The following is an 18726-nucleotide window of genomic DNA, read 5'->3' as shown; positions in this document are numbered from 1 at the left end:
TTATTATTATTATTATTATTATTATTACATGGTCTTCCTTGTAGGCATATGGTCATTGACAGCATTTTACCATTGACAACACTGTGAACACTGTGTCACTGATAGTGACATCAGGATAGATATTGAAATGTTCTCTTTGATGACAAATGCAATTTTATTCTTCTTCAATTTGCCATTACTGTCATTATCCAGTTCAGAATGGTCAAAAGCAGTTCATCTCAACTCACATAATGCTTAGGATATTGATCTTCAAGCATCCAATTTCACTTTTGACAGCTTCCAATGTTGAGAACATAACTTGATATTACCATCAAATGTTACTGCATATTTACCCCATGAAATCAGCATTAAAGAAACTGACTTGTTGGCTCATTGATTGCAGCCTAGAAGCTGAAAGAATACTTCTTGGACTTTGTATTAACACAGTGGCTAGATATGGGCCATATGCCTTACTTCCACCCATTCAGTCTCTCACCAAAGTCTGGCCATTTAGTTGTACCATGCTGTGAGCTATGGGGAGAAAAATAGCACCTTCCTTCAAGCAGTTTGACCTGTGGGGCAGCCTCACCCCTACCACTGGGCCTTCCCAAAGGCCCGTGTGACTGAATCTTAAACACTGCTTTGGGATAAGAAGTCAGGTGGAGGGAAGCAGGAAAACTACCCCTGGGGAGACCTTCCCGTCAGGAATGAGCAAGTTTGCTGTTGTAGAATCTAAAACCTGCTTGTTTTGGTAAGCTGGGCTCTCTTTTGTATTTTCTGGATTTGATTTGGTTTTGTTTCTCCCTAGGCTTTTTGGCTGTAGTCCTTTTCAAATTTATAGCCCATCTTGGTTGAATTAAAGGGAACAAGAGAATGGAATTCGGTGTTAGTATTATGGCTGTTTAGGTCAGACAGAAAGCTGGGCCATGAACTCTGGGACCAAATGCATGGGCACAGAGCCCAACAGGAGAGGAATACTCAGAAGGGAAACACCTGGAAACCCACCTCCACGGTTTATCCTGCTTTCTATTCTGGTCAGGTGTATGTTTTAAGAATGAAGACTGCTTTTGCAGCAGGAGCCTTGCTGAGTAGCACAGCTAGCAGTGTAGCTCTGAAATAGAGTGGGGAAGGCAGTGGGTTAGTTACTGTCTTTTCTCCAGTCGTGAGGTGCCATCTTAGGAACTGGCCAGAAAAGTCTTCTAGGGCAAGTTAGAGTGCTGGCTGCAGGAGAAATGGGGGTGGCTCATGGTCAGCCATGAGATGTGTCTTTGGGAGAGTGGTCATTCTGGGTCCTCATGTGGTTCTTGGTGCCAGGGGGAAGTCTGTCTCCTGAGTGAGCTGTCCCAAGGTCTGGTGCTACTTGTAGGAGCCTCAGGACTCAGTAGCCAGACAGCGAGTGGGCTGGGGTACTCTAGAGGGAAGAGCAGAGGGAGGAGAGAGGATGGGAGCTGAAACGAGGAGGCATAGTCCTCCCTTCCACCCACTCTCCCCACACACTTCCTCTCTTCAGCTTCCCCCTGCCAGCAGCCCTTTTGTCTGTGGGATCATTTGTGAAGCCAGCTGCATCCCAGACTCAAGCTCTGCCCCAATAGGACATAGAAGCTGCCAGAACTCTGGCAGTTATTGATCAGGTGCTGACGGGATGACCGTGGAGCTCAGACTCAGGGTAGGAAAGCCCACAGAAGTCCCAGGACTGCAGAAAGGAAGGTTGGAGACCTGGAGATGAAAATATCTTCAAGTATAAAAGAAACTCCCTAATGCTTTAAGTGCAGTTCTCCACAGAGATGGGAAAACCGCGGGGAATGAGCGTCTTCCCTCCTGACTCTCGCCTTGAGCGGCCATCCAGTCTTCAGGATGGACCTGGGGGTGGGCAGTCTGGCTCAGAGCAGCCTGAGCGTGCCCACAGCGCCCTCTGCAGGCTGTCCTGCGCTGACATCTCTGGAGGAGGGGAGTCGGCTGTAGCAGCAGGTGCTTCCTCTTCACCCCACCTCGCTGGGTCCTAGCACGGGCCTCTCTGGGAGGTGATACCCTTCAGTCAGCCCCTCGCAGGCCTGCCGCCCCCAGACTGCAGCAGAGAGGAGGGCAGGGCCTGCCGACCGGTCCTGACCCTGACTTTGCCCAGCCTCTACAGCACTTGGCTCCTCGGCCTTCCCATTCGGACTCCTCCCTCTAGTCCCTGGGTCTTGGGCCTCCCTTTTGAATGCACCTCCTACTGCTTTCCTAGCATAGGAACCAGCCTCTCTGCTTCGCTGTGTCTCGGTCTTCCTCTGGCTCTCCCTTTGCTCCAGTCCTTCTCTGCTTCACTGACGCCCCCCCCCCCAACCCCCTTCTCCTGCCACAGTTCATCAGCTGTGTAAAGAGCTGCCCTGCCCCTGGGGCTGATGGATGAACTCCCTCCCCCCGCCTGGCTCTTCTCTAGCTTCGCCCCCGCAACCCCCTTCTCACCTCTTCCCCATCACTATTAACATCAGACAAGGGCCCCTAAAGGGCCTTCAGGATAAGCCAGTGGAGGCGGTGGGCAGGCGGGATATTGGGAGGGGGGGCCGGGGGAAGTGCTGGCGGCTGTAGAAGATAAGGCGCCGGGCTCCCGGGGGAACACTCTGAATACGCAAGACTCGCCTGAGATCAGTTCTCCCGACTCCCTGTTGTTAACCGAGGGAAGCCTGAGGTGGATGGACCGGCAGGGTGGCGTGGACAAAGGGCTGAGGATTTGACATTGCCAGAAGTGAGTTTGAATCTCATCCTCAGTTACTGGCTGTGTGGCCACGGGCAGGTGAACCTCTCGGTGTCTCTGTAAAGTGCAGATAGTATTACGCACCTCAGAGCTTCGCACTGGTGGTAAACTGTATTGGGTCTTCCCCTGCTGTCAGCCTGCTGGGTCACCAACTCCCTGAAATCTCTCCCTTGCATTTGGGATTCAGGCTGAGAGCTCATCTTTTCCCTGAAGCCCTTGGGTGGCACGAGCGGTTAAAAATGTCTGCCTACTTGCTAAAAGGTAGGAAGTTCAAATTTGAAAGACAGGCCTGGCAATTTGCTTCCAAAAGCTGTGATTTTGTGAATCCTGGGGCTACATGCATGGAGTCACTATGATCAACAACAATCCGTTCATACAGGCCCTCATGCAATCCTCATTTTTTTTTTCAGATCTTAAAATGTTTTAATTTTTTTTAATAATTTTAATGAACATCTACAGAGATTTTGGAATTCCATTCATTCATTGTTGCACCCTTCTCCCCGCACAAACCCCTCCCCCCCTTTGCTCCTCTCCTTGAAAAGCAAAAGAAAAACTCCCTCATTGGTACACAATCCCCCCCCCCGCACCTCCCCAAAACCCCACCCTCTACCCCCAAATATAATCCACTCTGCAACCCTCATTGCATACTTCCTACGATAAAAATAATGCCCTAAAATATAATCCTTTTAGACTATTCTCTTCCCCCATAGACTTCAATGCCGTAAACATATTTCATCCAGTTTTTCTCAGTCTTAACCCCACCCCAATGCCAGCCTCATTCTACAACAGTGGCACCATATAGCATTTGTCCCTTTGTGACTGAGATACCTCACTCAGCGTAATGTCCTCCAGGGTCACCCATTTTGAATAATATTGCATGAGTTCCTTGTTTTTCAATGCAGCATAGTATTCCATTGTGCGAATATACCACAGCTTCTCTACCCATTTGTTTGTTGATGGGCATTTAGGTTGTTTCCAACTCCTTGCTATTGTAAACAAAGCCGCGATAAACATGGGTATACATATATCTACTTGGATGTCATTTATGGTCTCTTTAGGGTATATTCCCAGTAGTGGAATTGCTGGGTCAAATGGTACCTTTATTTGCAACTTTGCAATCCTCATTTTTAAATTAAACTGAAATACAGGGAGGTTCATCGTGGCAGTGTGAGCCCCTGACAAGGGAATGCTGAGACTCTGGCTACTGAGGAAGGAGCTTTAAGGTTTGCTGAAAAACACAACTCGAGATTCAACTGCAAGAGCTTCAGAATGTGCAGGGGAAGTCAGCACCCCAACTCTGATCGGTCACTTGCTGGGTGACCTTTGGGGAAGTTCTTCCTTCTCTGAACTCCCACTTCTTCTTCCTCTGCAGAGGGTAGGGTGAAGATTGGCCTGAAGCTTTGTACGAGATCTCTTCCTGCCTTAAACATTCTGCTTCCTCTCTTGCAAAGGGACTTAACATTGTGAATAGAGGATGTGCGGCAACTTAACCTGTACAGAGTAAAAATCTAGTCTTCAACTTCCCCACCCTCCTTCCTACTCCATTTCTTCCCTCTTCCCCACCCCCCATCCTGTCGCTCTCGGGCTGGTAATCAATGAGACGTAAAATGAGAAAGTATCAGGAACCAGCAAAGCATGGCGACCAGCTGGGGCAGTTCCACCCGCCTGCCAGTGTGCTGGACTGCCCACCCACACCAGCCACTGGGCCACCTGGGCTGGCACCCTGTGGGAGGGCAGACAGAAGGCCATGATTTCCAGCAAATCAAAAAGCCTCAAATGCTTCTGGGGAAAAGAGTATTGAAATCTGTGAATATTAACATGGAAAGATGTGCCCAGGACCTATGACTGAGTCCTGAAAGCGAGTGACAGGATCTTACCTACAAAATAGCCCTATTTCTGTTATACAGAAGTGCTTGTATTTTTAAAATAACTGAAGATAGACCCTAAACCACAAATAGCAGGTACCTCTGGGTGTAAGACTATAGGGAAACCTTCAATCTCTACTGTGTACATATTCTCCTTTGTTGGGCTCTTAAGGTAATTATCACTGCCTTTATCATTTAAGAAAGATGATTTAACTGCATGCTTTGTAATTTTAAAAGCTGAGAATCTTTAGAGGAAAAGCCGTACAGAAATCACAGGTTACAATTGGCAGACTACATCATGTCAATTCTAACTCCGAGCGACCTAAGAGATAGAACAGAACCACCCCATGTAAGTTCCCTAGGCTGTAAATCTTCAAGAACCACAGCATCAAGTCTTTTATCGCATGGAGTCCATGATGTGTTCAAACTGTCAACTTTTTGATTATCAATTGACTGCTTAACCACTGCACCACTAGGTCTCCTTATATTACTAATATTCTTCATGTTGTTGTTGTTATGTGCTGTCGAGTCACTTGTGACTCATAGCAATTATGTACAATAGCCCTGAAATCTGCTCTATCCTGTGCCAACTTGACTGCCTCTGATACACTTACCCTCATTACCCCAGTCACAGAATCAATCCATCTCATCAATGGTCTTCTTCTCTTTCTTTGTCCCTCCACCCTTCTAAGCATGATGTCCCTCTCCAAGGACTGGTTCCCTCTTTGCAACATGTACAAAGTATGTCAGGTGAAGTCTCAGAATCCCTGCCTCTAAGGAGCAACCTGGTTTCACCTTCTCTAGGATAAATCTGTTCTCCTGGCAGTCGTGGTATATTCAACACTCTTCTTCAGCACCACAATTCAAAGGGATCAATTATCTTTCTATCTTAGTCATTGTCCAGCTGTCTGACACATAGCAAGCAATTGTGAAGACTATGGCCTGGATCAGGCACACCTTAGTCTCCAGCCTGACATCGTTGCTCTTCAGTATTCTGGAGAGGTCTCTGACAGCTGATTTTACCATTGCAATTCATCTCTTGATTTCCTGGCTGCTGGTACCAAGAGTGTTTATTGTGGATCCAAGTAAACTAAAGCTATTAATAATCTCAGTCTCTTCACCATCATCATAATGCTGCAAATCGGCCCAGTGGTGAGAATCATAGGTTACTGAAAATGCTCAGTGTCTTGGCTTTGGGTTGGAATTATATCCACCTATTTCATATACCATCGGTGTGTTGCTAGGAGAGTTATTCCTTAGAGAGGAATATCCTGCTTGGGAAGGTGGAAGGGCGGCAAAGAGAAGAAGACTCTCCACCAGGTGGGTTGATACAGTGACTGCAGTAAGGGGCTTAAATGTGTCAGAGATTACAAAGATGGCTCGGGATAGGACAGGGTTCAGATGGGTTGTAGGAGTCATACTTAACTCAGTGGACCCTAACAACAACATAACACAAATGATGTTGAGTGGAAACTCACTTATAGCTAACCCTATAGTGGGTTTTCAGAGGTTGTAAACTGCACGAGAGGAGACTGCCCAGCTTCCTCCCATGTTGGATTCAAACCCCCAGAGAGGCATGGCCTTTCAGCTGGCAGTGCGACTCTCTGGGGATGAGGCTGATGAATTGACTCAGTGAGTGTAACAAAGGGCTTGGGCGCCTCAGAGAATGTGGGGACACAGGACACGGCAAAGGTTCAGATCTGCTGTTCCTAGGGGCACTGCAAGCTGTCGCTGGCACAGTGGCACCTAATAACAACAACAGTAACATAACCCAAATAAGAAGCCCTGATGGTACAAGTTATATCATGTCAGGCTTCTAATTGCAAGGTGAGCAGCTGAAGCCACCAGCTGCTTCTAAGTTAGAAAGACGGGCAATCTCCTCTTGATGAGACTTAGCGCCTCAGAAACCCATTGCAGGCTCACGGTGAGTTGAAATGATCTGATGGCTGTGGTTTGCTGGTCAGTGGGCTGCACGAACGGGTAAGTGCTCAATTACTAGCCAAAAGGTCAGTCACTGGTTTGAACCCATTGATATGTGTGTCTGATTATAGGCCTAGCGATACGCTTTGGAAAGACCACCGCCAGTCTTGCAAACCCATGGCGCGATTCTACTCAGCAGACAGTGTCCGTGGGGGGCACCAGAAGTCAGAATTGACTTGAAAACAACAGCAGCGTGAGAAGACCAGCTCATGCCTGCTGATCTGAAGCGCTAGATCTCACATCAAAGCACAAAAGCTTGGTCTTTAGAGAAATCTGCAATCCTTTAAAGGAGCTTGATTTGTAAGACCCAATCTGTCAATACATGGTTAAAACAAAAGGAGAGTAATTGCGGAAGAGTCCTCAGTGACACCAGTCCAAGCCATGGCAGGGCAAGCTGCTGCTGGTGGTTTCCTCCCCCAGGCACCTAACATAGCTTGAGAAGCACAATCCACCTGAGCACTGTCCAACTCTTCTCCATCAAAGGGACCCTGTTGCCAGCCAGCCAGCCCTGAAGGCATCTTGTCTGCTGGATCCTTTACGAATGATTCCCCAGAACCTTTTAGCTATATGTCTCCTAGCTTTCTCCTGCAACGAAGTCCAGGAGCCCTGAGGACTCTCCCTGAGTCAAGGACCATGAGAAGCAAAGCATCACCCACCCACTTTTGGTCTAGACTTGAGCACACTGACACCAGGGAAGCTGAATAAGGGTATTGGTGGTTTTTCACCTCTATCTGAATGATATTTTGAGGGTGGAGGAATTGGGAGGGGGCTAAGAAGGGTTGGAGCAGCTCAATCCCAGGGATTCCATCACCACCCAAATGGGCACTTCGATCCCCCCTCCATGGAATCAGCACAAGGCCAGAGAGGTGCAGTTAGACATGAGTTTATTCGTGGAGCTGCTGCAGAGCCCTCCCTCTCTCTGGGGTAGCCAATGGCACAGCACCAACAGAGGGATGGACAGACAGACCCCCCAGAAGACACATGGATGATGCAGACTCACAGACACCATAGCACAGCCACACAGGCACAGAGACACACAGGCCACAGCACCAAGAAACACACACAGAGACAAAAATCACAGGGCTAGAACACACAGACAAAAGTGCAGGCTTTGGGGCCTCTGCATAGACAGAGCAAGGCCACATGGGGAGGGGGCCCCGTTGACCTCCCCCAGGCACAGGCACACCAACAGCACATAGAAAGGCAGACGCCAACAGCCAGCCAGCCAGCCAGCCTGCCACAGACTGATGAACCGCATGGAAAGGAGATTCGCAGCCCCCACAACCTTGGGGAGAAGAGACCAAGGGATTTCCGCACGCTTCACTGCACTGAGGTCCAGTACCCCATGCTTCTGAGTGGTCCTGAACCTCCCTTCCCCGTTCCCCTCACACACACACATACGCTTTGGTCTTGCCCACAGGGGCTGGGAGCTGGCGTTTGGCAGGTGTAAGGAAGAAGGGTTCTGGGCCCAGCTCAGTGCCCCCTCCCTGAGTAGGGAGACTGGTGCTCAGAGTCCAGGGCTGAGCTCGGGCCTGGCAGTGGGGTGGGTGAGGGTGGGGCCATGGCTCAGGCTTGGGGGGGCTCCCGGCAGCGTAGGCACTGGGCCATCTCGGGCCTGTACTGCTCGACCTGCAGGGTACAGCTGGAGAATCCAAACTGGGAGTAGAGCCGGGATGAGGCTTCAGCCAGAACAGCTTCCGGGTCAGCCGCCGCATCTGTGGAGAGTGATAAGAGGTAGCCACAATCCCCAGGGAGGCAGGAACCAGGCAGGAGCTGAGATAAGGATGACTCTGTCCCAGTGCCCTGGGAAGACGACCCCAGGCTTGCAAAGCATTCAAGGGGGAGCTTTCTTTTCTTTCTGTATTGTACAAACAGCATACAAACGCTGAGAGAGACTCACCCTTAATCAATCGTGCTCACACGCTAAGCTGTTCTTTTTCTAGTCTTCTCTTTGAGTAACATGACACAGTTATACACTTCAGCAATCATACCACTCCATTTTCCAGGACAATCCAGATGTTATTTTTTGTCCTATTGTCCCTATACAGTTATCATCAAATATCCCACAAATTATGATATTTTTGGCACTCAAATTGCATGTCTCTGATTGCTTCTTGCATCTGGAAGAAACTAAAAAGTCCTTTGTCAGCGCATGAGTCACCATGTATATTTTAATAGCTGAATCATAATGTAGATATAATTCCATATTCTGGCTCTTCCCCCCTTCAGTATTATACCATAAATATTTTTCCAAGTTGTCATACAGTCTTTAGAATCAGCATCTTAATACTGAATGACATTTCACAGAGTGGAGGTGCCATCATTTACTTAACTATCCCCTGTCACTAGCCCTCTCGGTGTTTGTGAGCTTTTAAAGGGCCTAGTGGCAAGAAGCTATGCTGCAATCCCAAAGGTGTACTGTTCAAATCCACCAGATGTTCTGCTGGAGAAGGAGGGGCAATCTCCTCCTATGCCAGTTGGATCTGACTCGATGGCACACAACAAGAAAAAAAAAAGTAAAATAAAAGGGTGAGCCTCCCCAAGAACACTCTATTCAGGCTTTCTGGCTTTCTGAATATCAGCAAATGTGTGTGTGTGTGTGTGTGCGTGTGTGTGTGTGTGCGCGCGCGCGCACATGTGTGAAAGAGAGAAAGACAGATAGACACAGAGACACGGACAATCTAGTAAAACAGATACTCTCCCATTATGGAAGAAGAAATCTTTCCAGGAAGTAACTGGCTACAGTGTGGACTCACCAATGGCCAAGTGTGCGGAGGCAACATGGTACGTGAGCGTCAGGGCCCACAGGTGCAGCTCATGGGTAGCCCGGACTCCTGGCACCGACAGCAGCGTGTCCCGCACGGGTTCAAACCCCACGCTGCAGGGAGTACCTGCAACCAGTACCCACCATACCATATCGTCAGGGCTGCTACTGCTGAGGGGTGGGCCCCCACCAGGCCCCGCGCTCCCCTGTTCTGCACCTGCTCCCCCACCATTCACCCTGCACCTGAGTCCTCTTTCCAGCACTAGGAGGCCCACGGTTGAAGTGGGGCCAAAGAGGCAGCTACAGGGCCCAGGGTGGGGAACAATGTGCTTCACCTTCCATGAGGACTCGCAGAACATCACGGAGCGTTGGAGCCGTGGATCCAAGGGCACAGATAGAGAAGAGGAAGGTGCTGATGGGGTCAGCTGCCTTGTACTGAGGCTGGAGATAAGTAAGAGTCCGTAAGCTCAGGAACCTTTAAGAGGATGATCTAGGGGGTTCCTGAATAAAGGAGTCTGTGAACCCTGCTGAGTGGAAAGGGGCTGTGACCAGGGCTGGGGATCTCTGGAGCTCGGGAAGGGGAGGGAGCTTGAGGGTCCTGGGAAAGAGGGGGCTTGGGCCTGGTGGGGAGAGGCAGGGACATGACCCCTCAGATGGACAGTACCTTGAAGTAGATGAGGATGGACGCAGCCAGTACCCCAAGGCTCTGCAGGAGGTCCCCCAGCACATGCACAAAGGCCGCCCTGACGCTGGTATTGCCCAGGGGTAGAGGGTCGCTGGACCCCTCCTCCAGCGGTGCATACTCTGCGCCCTGGGAGCCATGGCTGTGGGGGGGCCCAGCCTGGTGTAGCACAAAGGCCATTCTGAGGGGGAAGCAGAGCGACTGAGCCCAGGTGGACTGCTCATGGCCCCCTCTGCCCTGCTTCTGTGCCTCTGTCTCTCACCGCCCCCACCCAAGAGCCCTTCTGCTCCCTCTCTTTACAGCCCCTGGGAGAAAACAGCATTGACCAGGAGAGTCCAATAATGTAGCCTGGAGACCTGCCTTCACCTCAAAGCCCTGATAATGAAATGGTTAGGCAACTTGGTCAAGTCAGCTGCTCACCTCTTGGGAATAACGAATGCCTTTTGACTCCAAACTTAGGTCTCTATCCCAGTCCCTTCTAAGGCAAACCCAGGGCAGTGCAGTCAAGGAGTGCATGAGCGTGTGTGTGTGCCAGGGCAGAGGGCAGCCAGCTCTCCCATTCTCGAGCAGGGCCCCTCGTTCTGAGCCCCATGCGGTGCCTGCTCCCCACTGGCACATACAGCAAATTGGCACAGACTGCGATGCTGGCGGTCAGCAACATGGCACCCCCCTCGATGTGGTAGTCGCTGTGTAGCAGGCGGATGAAGGCCAGATACAGGAGGATGCCAGTGACCATCCAGAGGGAGACCACAGAGGCCAAGGCCCCCAGAGTCTCTGCAGGGGGAGACACACTGTTAGAGGCCTGCTGGGGACCCCATGGCAAGGCTGGAGGACCGCTGGGTCACGCAGGGGCCTTACCTGAGCGGTGCCAGCCAAAGGTCATGGTGCGGGTGGCTGGGCGGGTCGAGAGCCACAGGGAGAAGAGGCTGCCCATCATGCTGCCGACATCCGCCAGCAGGTGGGCGGCGTCAGTCATGATGGCCAGGCTGTGCGCCAAATACCCACCTGCAAGGTGGCTCCATTTAGAAAAGAGAATGGAGAGTGTGTGTGTGTGTGTGTGTGTGTGTGTGTGTGTGTGTGTACGCATGTGTATGCAAGCCTGAAATACAGAATAATAGACTGGGAAGATAAACACTAAAATGCCAACTGTGGTCTTCTCTGATGATGCAATTGCAAGTAATTTTTATTATTCTCTTTTCACTTTTTAGCTTTTCTACAATATTTTATCTTAATAACAGTGAAGGTTTTTAAAAGACCAGTTGCCCTGAGAAGCCAACAAGGGGCCTATCTCTGAATGCCCTCGGTGCTCCGTCCCTCACTCCTCCCCTAAATCCTGGGGCCTCTTCAGACTCCTCTACCGAAGTCTCCCCATCTGCCCTGCATTTCTGCCAAAGACCTGCATTTCCCTGGGACCCTGGGTGGAGAAGGGTTTAGGTGGGGTCAGGGACAAGAGGGCTGGAGACACTGTTCCCCCACTTACCGACCACCTCCCCAGCCATGAAGACACAGCACACGGCACAGGCTGCACACAGCTGCCTCCTTGCCTGCAGTCTCTCGGGGGTAAGCCCCTGCTGTGGCATGGGGTCCCTGTGGCAGTGGTGGGAGGGCATCTCCACAGGTTTGGAGTCTTCAGGGAGGGGCTGTGAGGGCTCTGTGAAGAGACTACAAGCAATCTGCTTCAGCCTGCAGCCTGGCTCACGGCTTGCCTTACGCCTCCTTTATATGTCATCAGTGCTCCAAACTGGCCCTCAGACATCAGACCTGTTTCCAGCATCCTAGCCAAACTGGAAGCCAGGCAGACCAAGAGTCACTCATGAGATGAAGCCAGTCCCACAGCTCAGACCTCCCATAGCCCTCTCCTCTCACACTCAGGTCCATGGAGTTTCACAGCTGGAAAGCACATCAGAGATGGTCTAATCTAGCATCTTATTAAATAAACCAGAAGTATGAGGCTCAGACCTGGTGGTAAGAAGCTGCAATCTCAAAGGCACATGGTTCAAATCCACCAGGTGCTTCACGGGAGAAGGATGGGCAATCTCTTCCCAGGTGATTTGCAACCTCAGAAAACCTACTGGTGGATCAGCTGTGTGTTGGTTCTGACTCGGTAGCACACAACAACAACAAGGCTCAGAGAGAAAAAGGACTTGGTGGAGGTCACGTAGAAGTAGGGTTAGAGGTGAGATGAGAATCCTGCCAAATACCTTTCTTATAATAGGCCCCACACATCACCCAAAATAAGCAGGGCAGTCTTTCTGATCAGACGTGTATATAAATAGCCATGACACAGAGAAGATGGCCTTTGTAGATCTGTTTACAATAAGTGCTAGCGAAGCTCCGGAGAGGGGGAAATGAGTTAATTCTGAGGCAATCAGACAAACTACTAGACAAGGTAACATAAGGAGGGTCTTGACGGCTGGGAAGGATTTTGAGAAACAAGAGGTACATGCCAGGGAAGATGAGGGGAAGGCAGACCAAAGTGTAGAACGCAGCATAGGATCCTGGTGTGAGTGCGGCCTCAATCCCAGACCAGCCTCCCACGCCCACTCCCAGAGGAGGCAGCAAGTGCCGTGAAGTGTGGCCCTCTACAAGAGAATGGAATGCTGGGACCACAAAAATCCGAAGCTCATGGAGGCCTGACAGCCAGATTCCAGAGCTGGGCTGTCATGCAGAGGAAACGCAAACTGCCCTGCTTGGGGATGGTGAGCAGAGGCACTGGATGTGGTGCCTGCTATTAGCAGTGAAGGAGAGGAAGACCCCCAATGAGATAGACTGACACAGTGACCTCAATAATGGCCTGCTGCAGGCTATTGTCTTTCCATTCACTTGCTACTCATCTGAGAGCTAGACAATGAATAAGGATGACAGAAGAAGAATTGACTCCTTTGAGCTGTGGTGTTGGAGAAGAGTACTGAATAACTCTTACATGGATGGCAAGAAAAAACAGATATGTCTTAGAGAAGGTGCAGCCAGAAGCCTCCTTGGAGGCAAGGATGGCGAAGCTTTGTGTTACATACTTTGGGCATATTGCTAGGAAAGGCTGTTCTTTGGAAAGGGGCATCATGTTTGGAAAGGCAGAGGGTCAGCAAAAAGAGAAGAAGCCCCTCAATGAGATGGATTGACACAGTGAGCGCAGGAGTGAGCCCAAATGTGTCGGGGATGATGAGGATGGCACAGGACAGGACAGGGCTCTGGTCAACTGCTCATAGCATATCTATGAGTCATACTCAATTCGATGGCACCTAACCACAACAATAACATGCTACCTAGACCTCAGTCTGAGCAGAAGCCTCTACTAGAGGCCAACGTCACTGCAGTGACAGGGCCTCCTAACTGAATGAGTGCATCCCTCCATGGGAGTGCCAGAAAGTGTGCTAAGGCTGAATTTTGGGTCCATTCTGGTCCTGTTCATATTTAACCTGAACGCCAGCAAGGATAAAACCTTCCACAGAACAAAAGACTCAAATAGAAAAGGTCATCCTAGACATACCCATGCCAGTGAGACTAGACTATCCATGAGTGAAAAATTATGAAGTGTATCATAACAGTGAAGTGGGGGGAGGGGGTGCTGCCTGGGAACTTCTGTCTACAGAAAGCTCTGCCAAGTGGGTGAACTGAGGTTTGAGGGAGAGAGGAGGACATTTGGTGTTTATAGGGAAAAGTCAGATGCTTGTAAGCAGATTAATTTCTTAAAGATGTTTCCATGTGCTTCCAGTGAAGATGGAGGAGGTCTGAAAGCCATTCTCATTCACTGAATGAGGTGTCCCAGTCAGTGTAAAAAAGACTGAAGCCCAGTCTAGTAGAATAAATGTTTAACAAATAAAATGAGGATCTAGTGTTGAAATGGTTAAGAACAAAGGCACTGAGGCACAGGGCAGGAAGTGACAACTCTAATGGGGTGCAGAGAATTTCACAGCAGAAGACAGGTTTAAAGAGATGTGACCTGGCTGAGATGGGTGCTCCAGTCAGGGGGAATGATGATGAGGGGCTTTGGAGCCAGGGGAACGCTGAGGAAGAAAGGGGTGGGTTCAGAGGAGCATGAAGGGAGATTGATTTAACAACTCTCCCTCTCCTTGAGCCCTGAGATGACCATGCGGATGGAGAAGTCTGAGAGGAGGAGAGGAGATGCGATGCAGGAACCTAGAACAGAGCGGGCCTGAGGCTCTTTGCGCAGAATTTTAGAGGGGCAGGTAGGTAAGAATCAATCCCTTTCAGAAAATACCGCAGGATCTGGTGACTAATGGTCATATGCGAGCGAAGATGCGTTGGGCGTCAGAGAGGTGGCTCTGAAGAGCTAACAGATGCTGAGTGGCCCTGGGGCAGTGGGCAAGATGCTGTCCCTGGTCCAGTCAAGGCACAGCACAGCCAGTCAGCAAGGTAGCCATCAACAGGCTGCTGTCTTTTGTTCTGCACGCGTTGGGCACTAAGGCTCCTTGTTGGGATGTGTACGTGTGCATGTGTTGGGGTGGGGGCGGTTATGGGGGATACTCCGTTCTGCTCAGTGAGAAGGAAAGGCAGTTTCTCCTCACAGGTCATACGAAACCACAAGCAAAAAACCAAACAATAATACTGAACCAGACGAGGAGAGACGTGGATGACAGAGAGGGCCTAAAAGCAGGGTCCAAGGCTATCTGAAGAAACGCCAGGGCACTTGCCCACATCTGCAGTCCCCACAGGAAGGAGCCTGGTGGCGGGGAAATCCTGCGTGTCTCTGCTCTTCCACTTCCCCCCCCCCACGTCCAAGTTCCCCCCCCCCCAGGGAAAGAGCGAGAAATCCACGGGAGAACCGCCAGGACAAAGGGAGGGAAGCGGGAAGACTCGGGGAGATAGGGAGAGAGCAGAAGACCTTGTGAATTCTGAAGACAAACGGACGGTCAGCCGACAGACAAAATGGCTAGAGGGATGTGACCAGGGGGGTCCAGCGCAGCAGCTCCCGGGGGCAGGAGGCGCGGAGCCTGCAGGCGCTCAGGCCGGCCGCGCGGAGGCGGTTCCCCGGCCGCCCCCGGCCCGCTGTCCCGGCCGCTCGGCGCGCCTCATTTCACACCTCGCCGCCCCCGGGCCCGTCTGTGCAGAGCCGGGAATACCCCCCGCCGCCCAGGGCGCACCTGCTCCTTGCTGCCTCCTCGCTTCCCAGAGCCGGGAAGACCCGCCGCCCAGCCGGGCGCCCGGAGTGGCTGCTGCTGGGGGGGACCCCGAGCCCGGGGGAGCGGAGGGAGCGGCTGGGGCCTGCACGCGGCGCCCGAGCCTCGCTGCCGGGGTCCCCGGAGCAATGCGGACACCGGGGCCCCGCGCGCGGACCTGGGCCCGACGGAGAGGCAGCGGAGCCCGGAGTCAGACGCGCTGGGAGTGGCGGGGGCAGCGCGCAAGGTCCGGGGGTTTGGAGAGACGGCCGGGGGCGCTACTCGTGGAGCAGAGAGGAAATGGGGTGCCCGGAGGCAGCATAGCCAGTCGTTGGGGGGCCACGGCCAGCGGGCGGGCGAGGCCCGAGAGGCCGTCGCACAGCCTAGGGTGGCGCGGGGTTCCGAGACCAGCGGCTGAGCCGGCGCGGAGGGAAACAACGAAATGGGCCGAAGACAGAAGGGTGGTGCCCCCGGGGCCGCGGGGCCGGCCTGGGGCCGTCCTACCTCTTTAAACGCAGGCCACTGCCGATGCCGCCACGGTCCTGGGGGCTCACCAGGCGCGTGGTCTCCGAGCCCCCAGTGGCCGGAGAGGGTTCCATGTCCGTGCGCCCACGACCGTCTGGGCCCTGCCAAGAATCCAGAAAGGAGAGGCGGCGAGGGCCCCGCGCCAAGTCCAAGTCCCGCTGACCCCGGACTCCTCACCGGGCTGCAGGGCCACCAGGTCCGAGTGAACTGCAGCGACTGTGGCGCCGGAGTCCCAACTGCAGATCCCGCGGCCGCAGGAGCCCCGCCCCGCGTGGGACGAGCTCCCCAAGCTCCGCCTCCAGTCTCCCCGACTTTTCCCCCACGACTAAGCCCCGCCCGAGGAGCCCCGCCCCTGTGCCCAAAGCCCCAAAGCCCGGCGCAAGGGCCAGGCTCGGGTGTCCGCGCCCTAGGATCCCTCACGGTCAGGAGGAGGTGCCACCTCGGTGGTCACGCCCCGGTGATTAAGCCACGCCCACCAGGGCCACGCCCACCGCTCCCAGGTCTGCTCCCAGGCCTGGGATGCCTTCCATCAATCCTTCAACCAAGCATCAGCTGTCCCTCGCTTACCACTTCAGGGACTTCACCTCATCATGTGCTTCACCTTGAGGAGGTCCCTACCCCCATTCCATCTATCACCTATCTTGAGAGAAATGGAAAGTAAAGTAAAGGTATGGTGATCCAGACACTCCAGCCAAAACCTCTCCGGGTCGGTTCTGAGTAGTATCTGCATAGGGTCAAAATTGTCGAGCAAAATCTGATGCCAAGAACCACCAATTATTATCATATATCTCTATACAGACCTACTAGAACAAAAGTCTTCCTATTCATTTTCAACTCATTGTTCTGCCTCTTTTTAAGATGAGGAAACAGGCCCAGTAGGGAAATCACCCAAAGTTATGCAGTGAACGAATGCAACCCTATGTTCTCTTCCCTGGGTCAGGGAGCAGCACTGGTGACTTAATACAGAACGTATGTCCCGAAAAGCAGGGCCCCTTCTTTGAGTTCACTGAGCCAGTGTTCACAAAAGGCGGCTGTGGCCAGCTTGTCGAATCCTTATTTTCACACCTGTATCACTCTCCCAGGATTCCCTTATTTTGCACTTGGAGAAACTAAAGACCAGGAGAAGGAACAATTTACCACAAAGTCAGTGGTTGGGTCTGGAGCCAAAGTTTCAAAATGGAAAAAAAAAAAAAAAGCTTCAAAATGTTCAATGCACTCTGTCCCTTGCATGGCTGCCACTGGGGACTAAAAAGGCGGTGAAGACTGGATTGAGTAAACTGTGACAGTCTGTGAAGAGGAGGGTCCGTAGGAGGAGGGGAGAGTGAAGAGAGTTGAGAAAACTTGGCGAGGTGGGAGTAGTTGGTGTGTCGAGGCAAGAAATCCTCAGCCACACCCCTCAGAACATACCCTGGGCAACCTCTGAGAATTTAGAGTTCTGGAATAGATGTACAATCCCTACCTTACACTGTTACTCTAAATATGCACATTAAAACAAACAAATAAACAAACAAAAAAACCCAATAAAGGAGGGGAGTGGGGGAAGGAAGCTTGTACCAGATGGAGTGGTTGGAACTGATGCAGTTAACCCGGGAGAGCTTCGCGGAGGAGGTGAGGCTTAAATGGATTAAGTAAATTGGCTCTGCCAAGGTTTGCTGGTGGCGGTGACAAGGAATCATTCTGTGAGCAGCGAAGCGCAGGAAAGAAGGAACGAAAGGGTCGGTGCGTCCCCTCCTCCTGGCGCCTTCGCCTCCACCTCCCTATGGCTGCTGCCGAGCTTTTCCTCCCATCTGACCGAAGGGCACAGGCTTTCTCCCTTCAACCTGTCAACGCCTGTATCTAGGCTTCAGCTCCTCTTTTGGATCATAGAGTGGTAAACTGTAGCCAGGAGGAGGAAGCCACTGGCCAAGGTCACCTGTCTGCCCGTGTCAGATCGAGGGTGCAACCTCTCCCCTACGCCTGGACTAGAAACCTGAGTACATCACGTCGGTTTTGGAAGCTCAGCACCCAGCCGGGGCTTCCCCATTCTGACAGCCCTGGGGCTGGGATGCGGAGAGAGCACCGTGCGCTTAACAGTTCAGAAGCTGCAGGCTTACCCAAAGCGGCCTGGGCGAGGAAATTGAGAACAAGGAGAAAACTGCCTGGCCCTAAAACGCGCCTTAGCTGATGACGACAACAGGGGACAGGGTAATAATAACAATGGCTTCCTCTGGGATTTCCCTTCCGCAGCCCTGGTGCCCAGGAGGGGGCGCAGATGCTGGTGCGCGCGGGGCGCGAACGGGTGGGGAAGGCGAGCATCGAAGCGGATGGAAGACAGGGCCGCCTCCGGAGCCAGGACACACGCGGTGGGAAGACCAGCAATCGCCTTCGCCTGAAATTAATGTAAGAAAAGCCTGGCAGCGAAACAGACTGCGTGCACCTGTTTCTCAAAAAAGCCATCAAGTAGCTCTATGAAAATCTTTGCAGAAAGTTATCTGGAATGCCAGATCTCAGAAAGGCTTTCTGTACCTGGATAAGAGCCAAGAATTAGAAGGTCAGCTCAGGGTTGGTGGACTATGCAGAGCTGTAGCCTTGTGAGAATTATCCACTGAACATTTCGCTATTTGTTCAACAGTTACTGAAACAGGAACCCTGGTCTCTCCCTGCCTTTACTATGCACCCGGCTAGCTCAGCTGGGGATCCTAGTGAATATTCCGAACCCTATTTGATTGTAATCTGTTGCTATTCCACAGTCTTCAGTTACTGATTTACCCACTCTCTCTTACCACCTGTCCATCAGGTGAATCCTTAAGACGTTTTTAGTTTTAGAAATCTAGTGGCGGCAGCAAACCCTGTATGTGTACAGTAGGGCAGGTGAGAGCCTTTCCAGAGACACTTGGGCAGAAAAGGTATGGAGTTTGTCTTTCAATAGGGCTTTTCTAGCACTATTTGAATGTGAATAACTGACCCATGTGGATGAGCAGGACTATGCAAATAGAGCTGTTGGCTTATCCACAAGGGGACAGGCTATCTACCATGCCACAAGGGGATTGGCCAGTCTCGCCAATCTACAAGGCAACCAGCTAATCCGACCAATAAATTGA

The 18726-nt window shown here is 51.8% G+C and overlaps 1 protein-coding gene across 1 annotated transcript; it reads right to left on the bottom strand.

Moving 5' to 3' along the window:
* Positions 1-8124: 8124 nt before the first annotated feature.
* On the bottom strand, positions 8125-15864 carry SLC30A3 (solute carrier family 30 (zinc transporter), member 3). Its single transcript, XM_006880592.1, has 8 exons — positions 15626-15864; positions 11485-11666; positions 10863-11009; positions 10625-10778; positions 9987-10185; positions 9658-9763; positions 9315-9449; positions 8125-8273 (listed from the first exon to the last, which is right to left on the bottom strand). Exons 1-8 carry the CDS (start codon positions 15718-15720, stop codon positions 8125-8127), a joined length of 1167 nt encoding a protein of 388 aa, XP_006880654.1. The 5' UTR covers positions 15721-15864.
* Positions 15865-18726: the final 2862 nt, after the last annotated feature.

This window comes from Elephantulus edwardii, unplaced genomic scaffold, assembly GCF_000299155.1.
Source record: "Elephantulus edwardii isolate Elephantulus edwardi_28Jun2011 unplaced genomic scaffold, EleEdw1.0 scaffold00009, whole genome shotgun sequence".
NCBI lineage: Eukaryota > Metazoa > Chordata > Mammalia > Macroscelidea > Macroscelididae > Elephantulus > Elephantulus edwardii.
Note: the sequence above shows the minus strand (reverse complement) of the source record. Positions and strands in the feature narration are given on the sequence as shown.

What these genes read in the sequence shown, in the direction of transcription:
- SLC30A3 (XM_006880592.1), bottom strand. Translation starts at nt 15,720, where the DNA reads ATGGAACCCTCTCCGGCCACTGGGGGCTCGGAGACCACGCGCCTGGTG. An exon ending in CCATCCTCATCTACTTCAAG is followed by an intron (nt 9,764 to 9,986) that starts GTACTGTCCATC and finishes ACTTATCTCCAG; the next exon opens with CCTCAGTACAAGGCAGCTGA. An exon ending in TCTGCGAGTCCTCATGGAAG is followed by an intron (nt 9,450 to 9,657) that starts GTGAAGCACATT and finishes TACTGGTTGCAG; the next exon opens with GTACTCCCTGCAGCGTGGGG.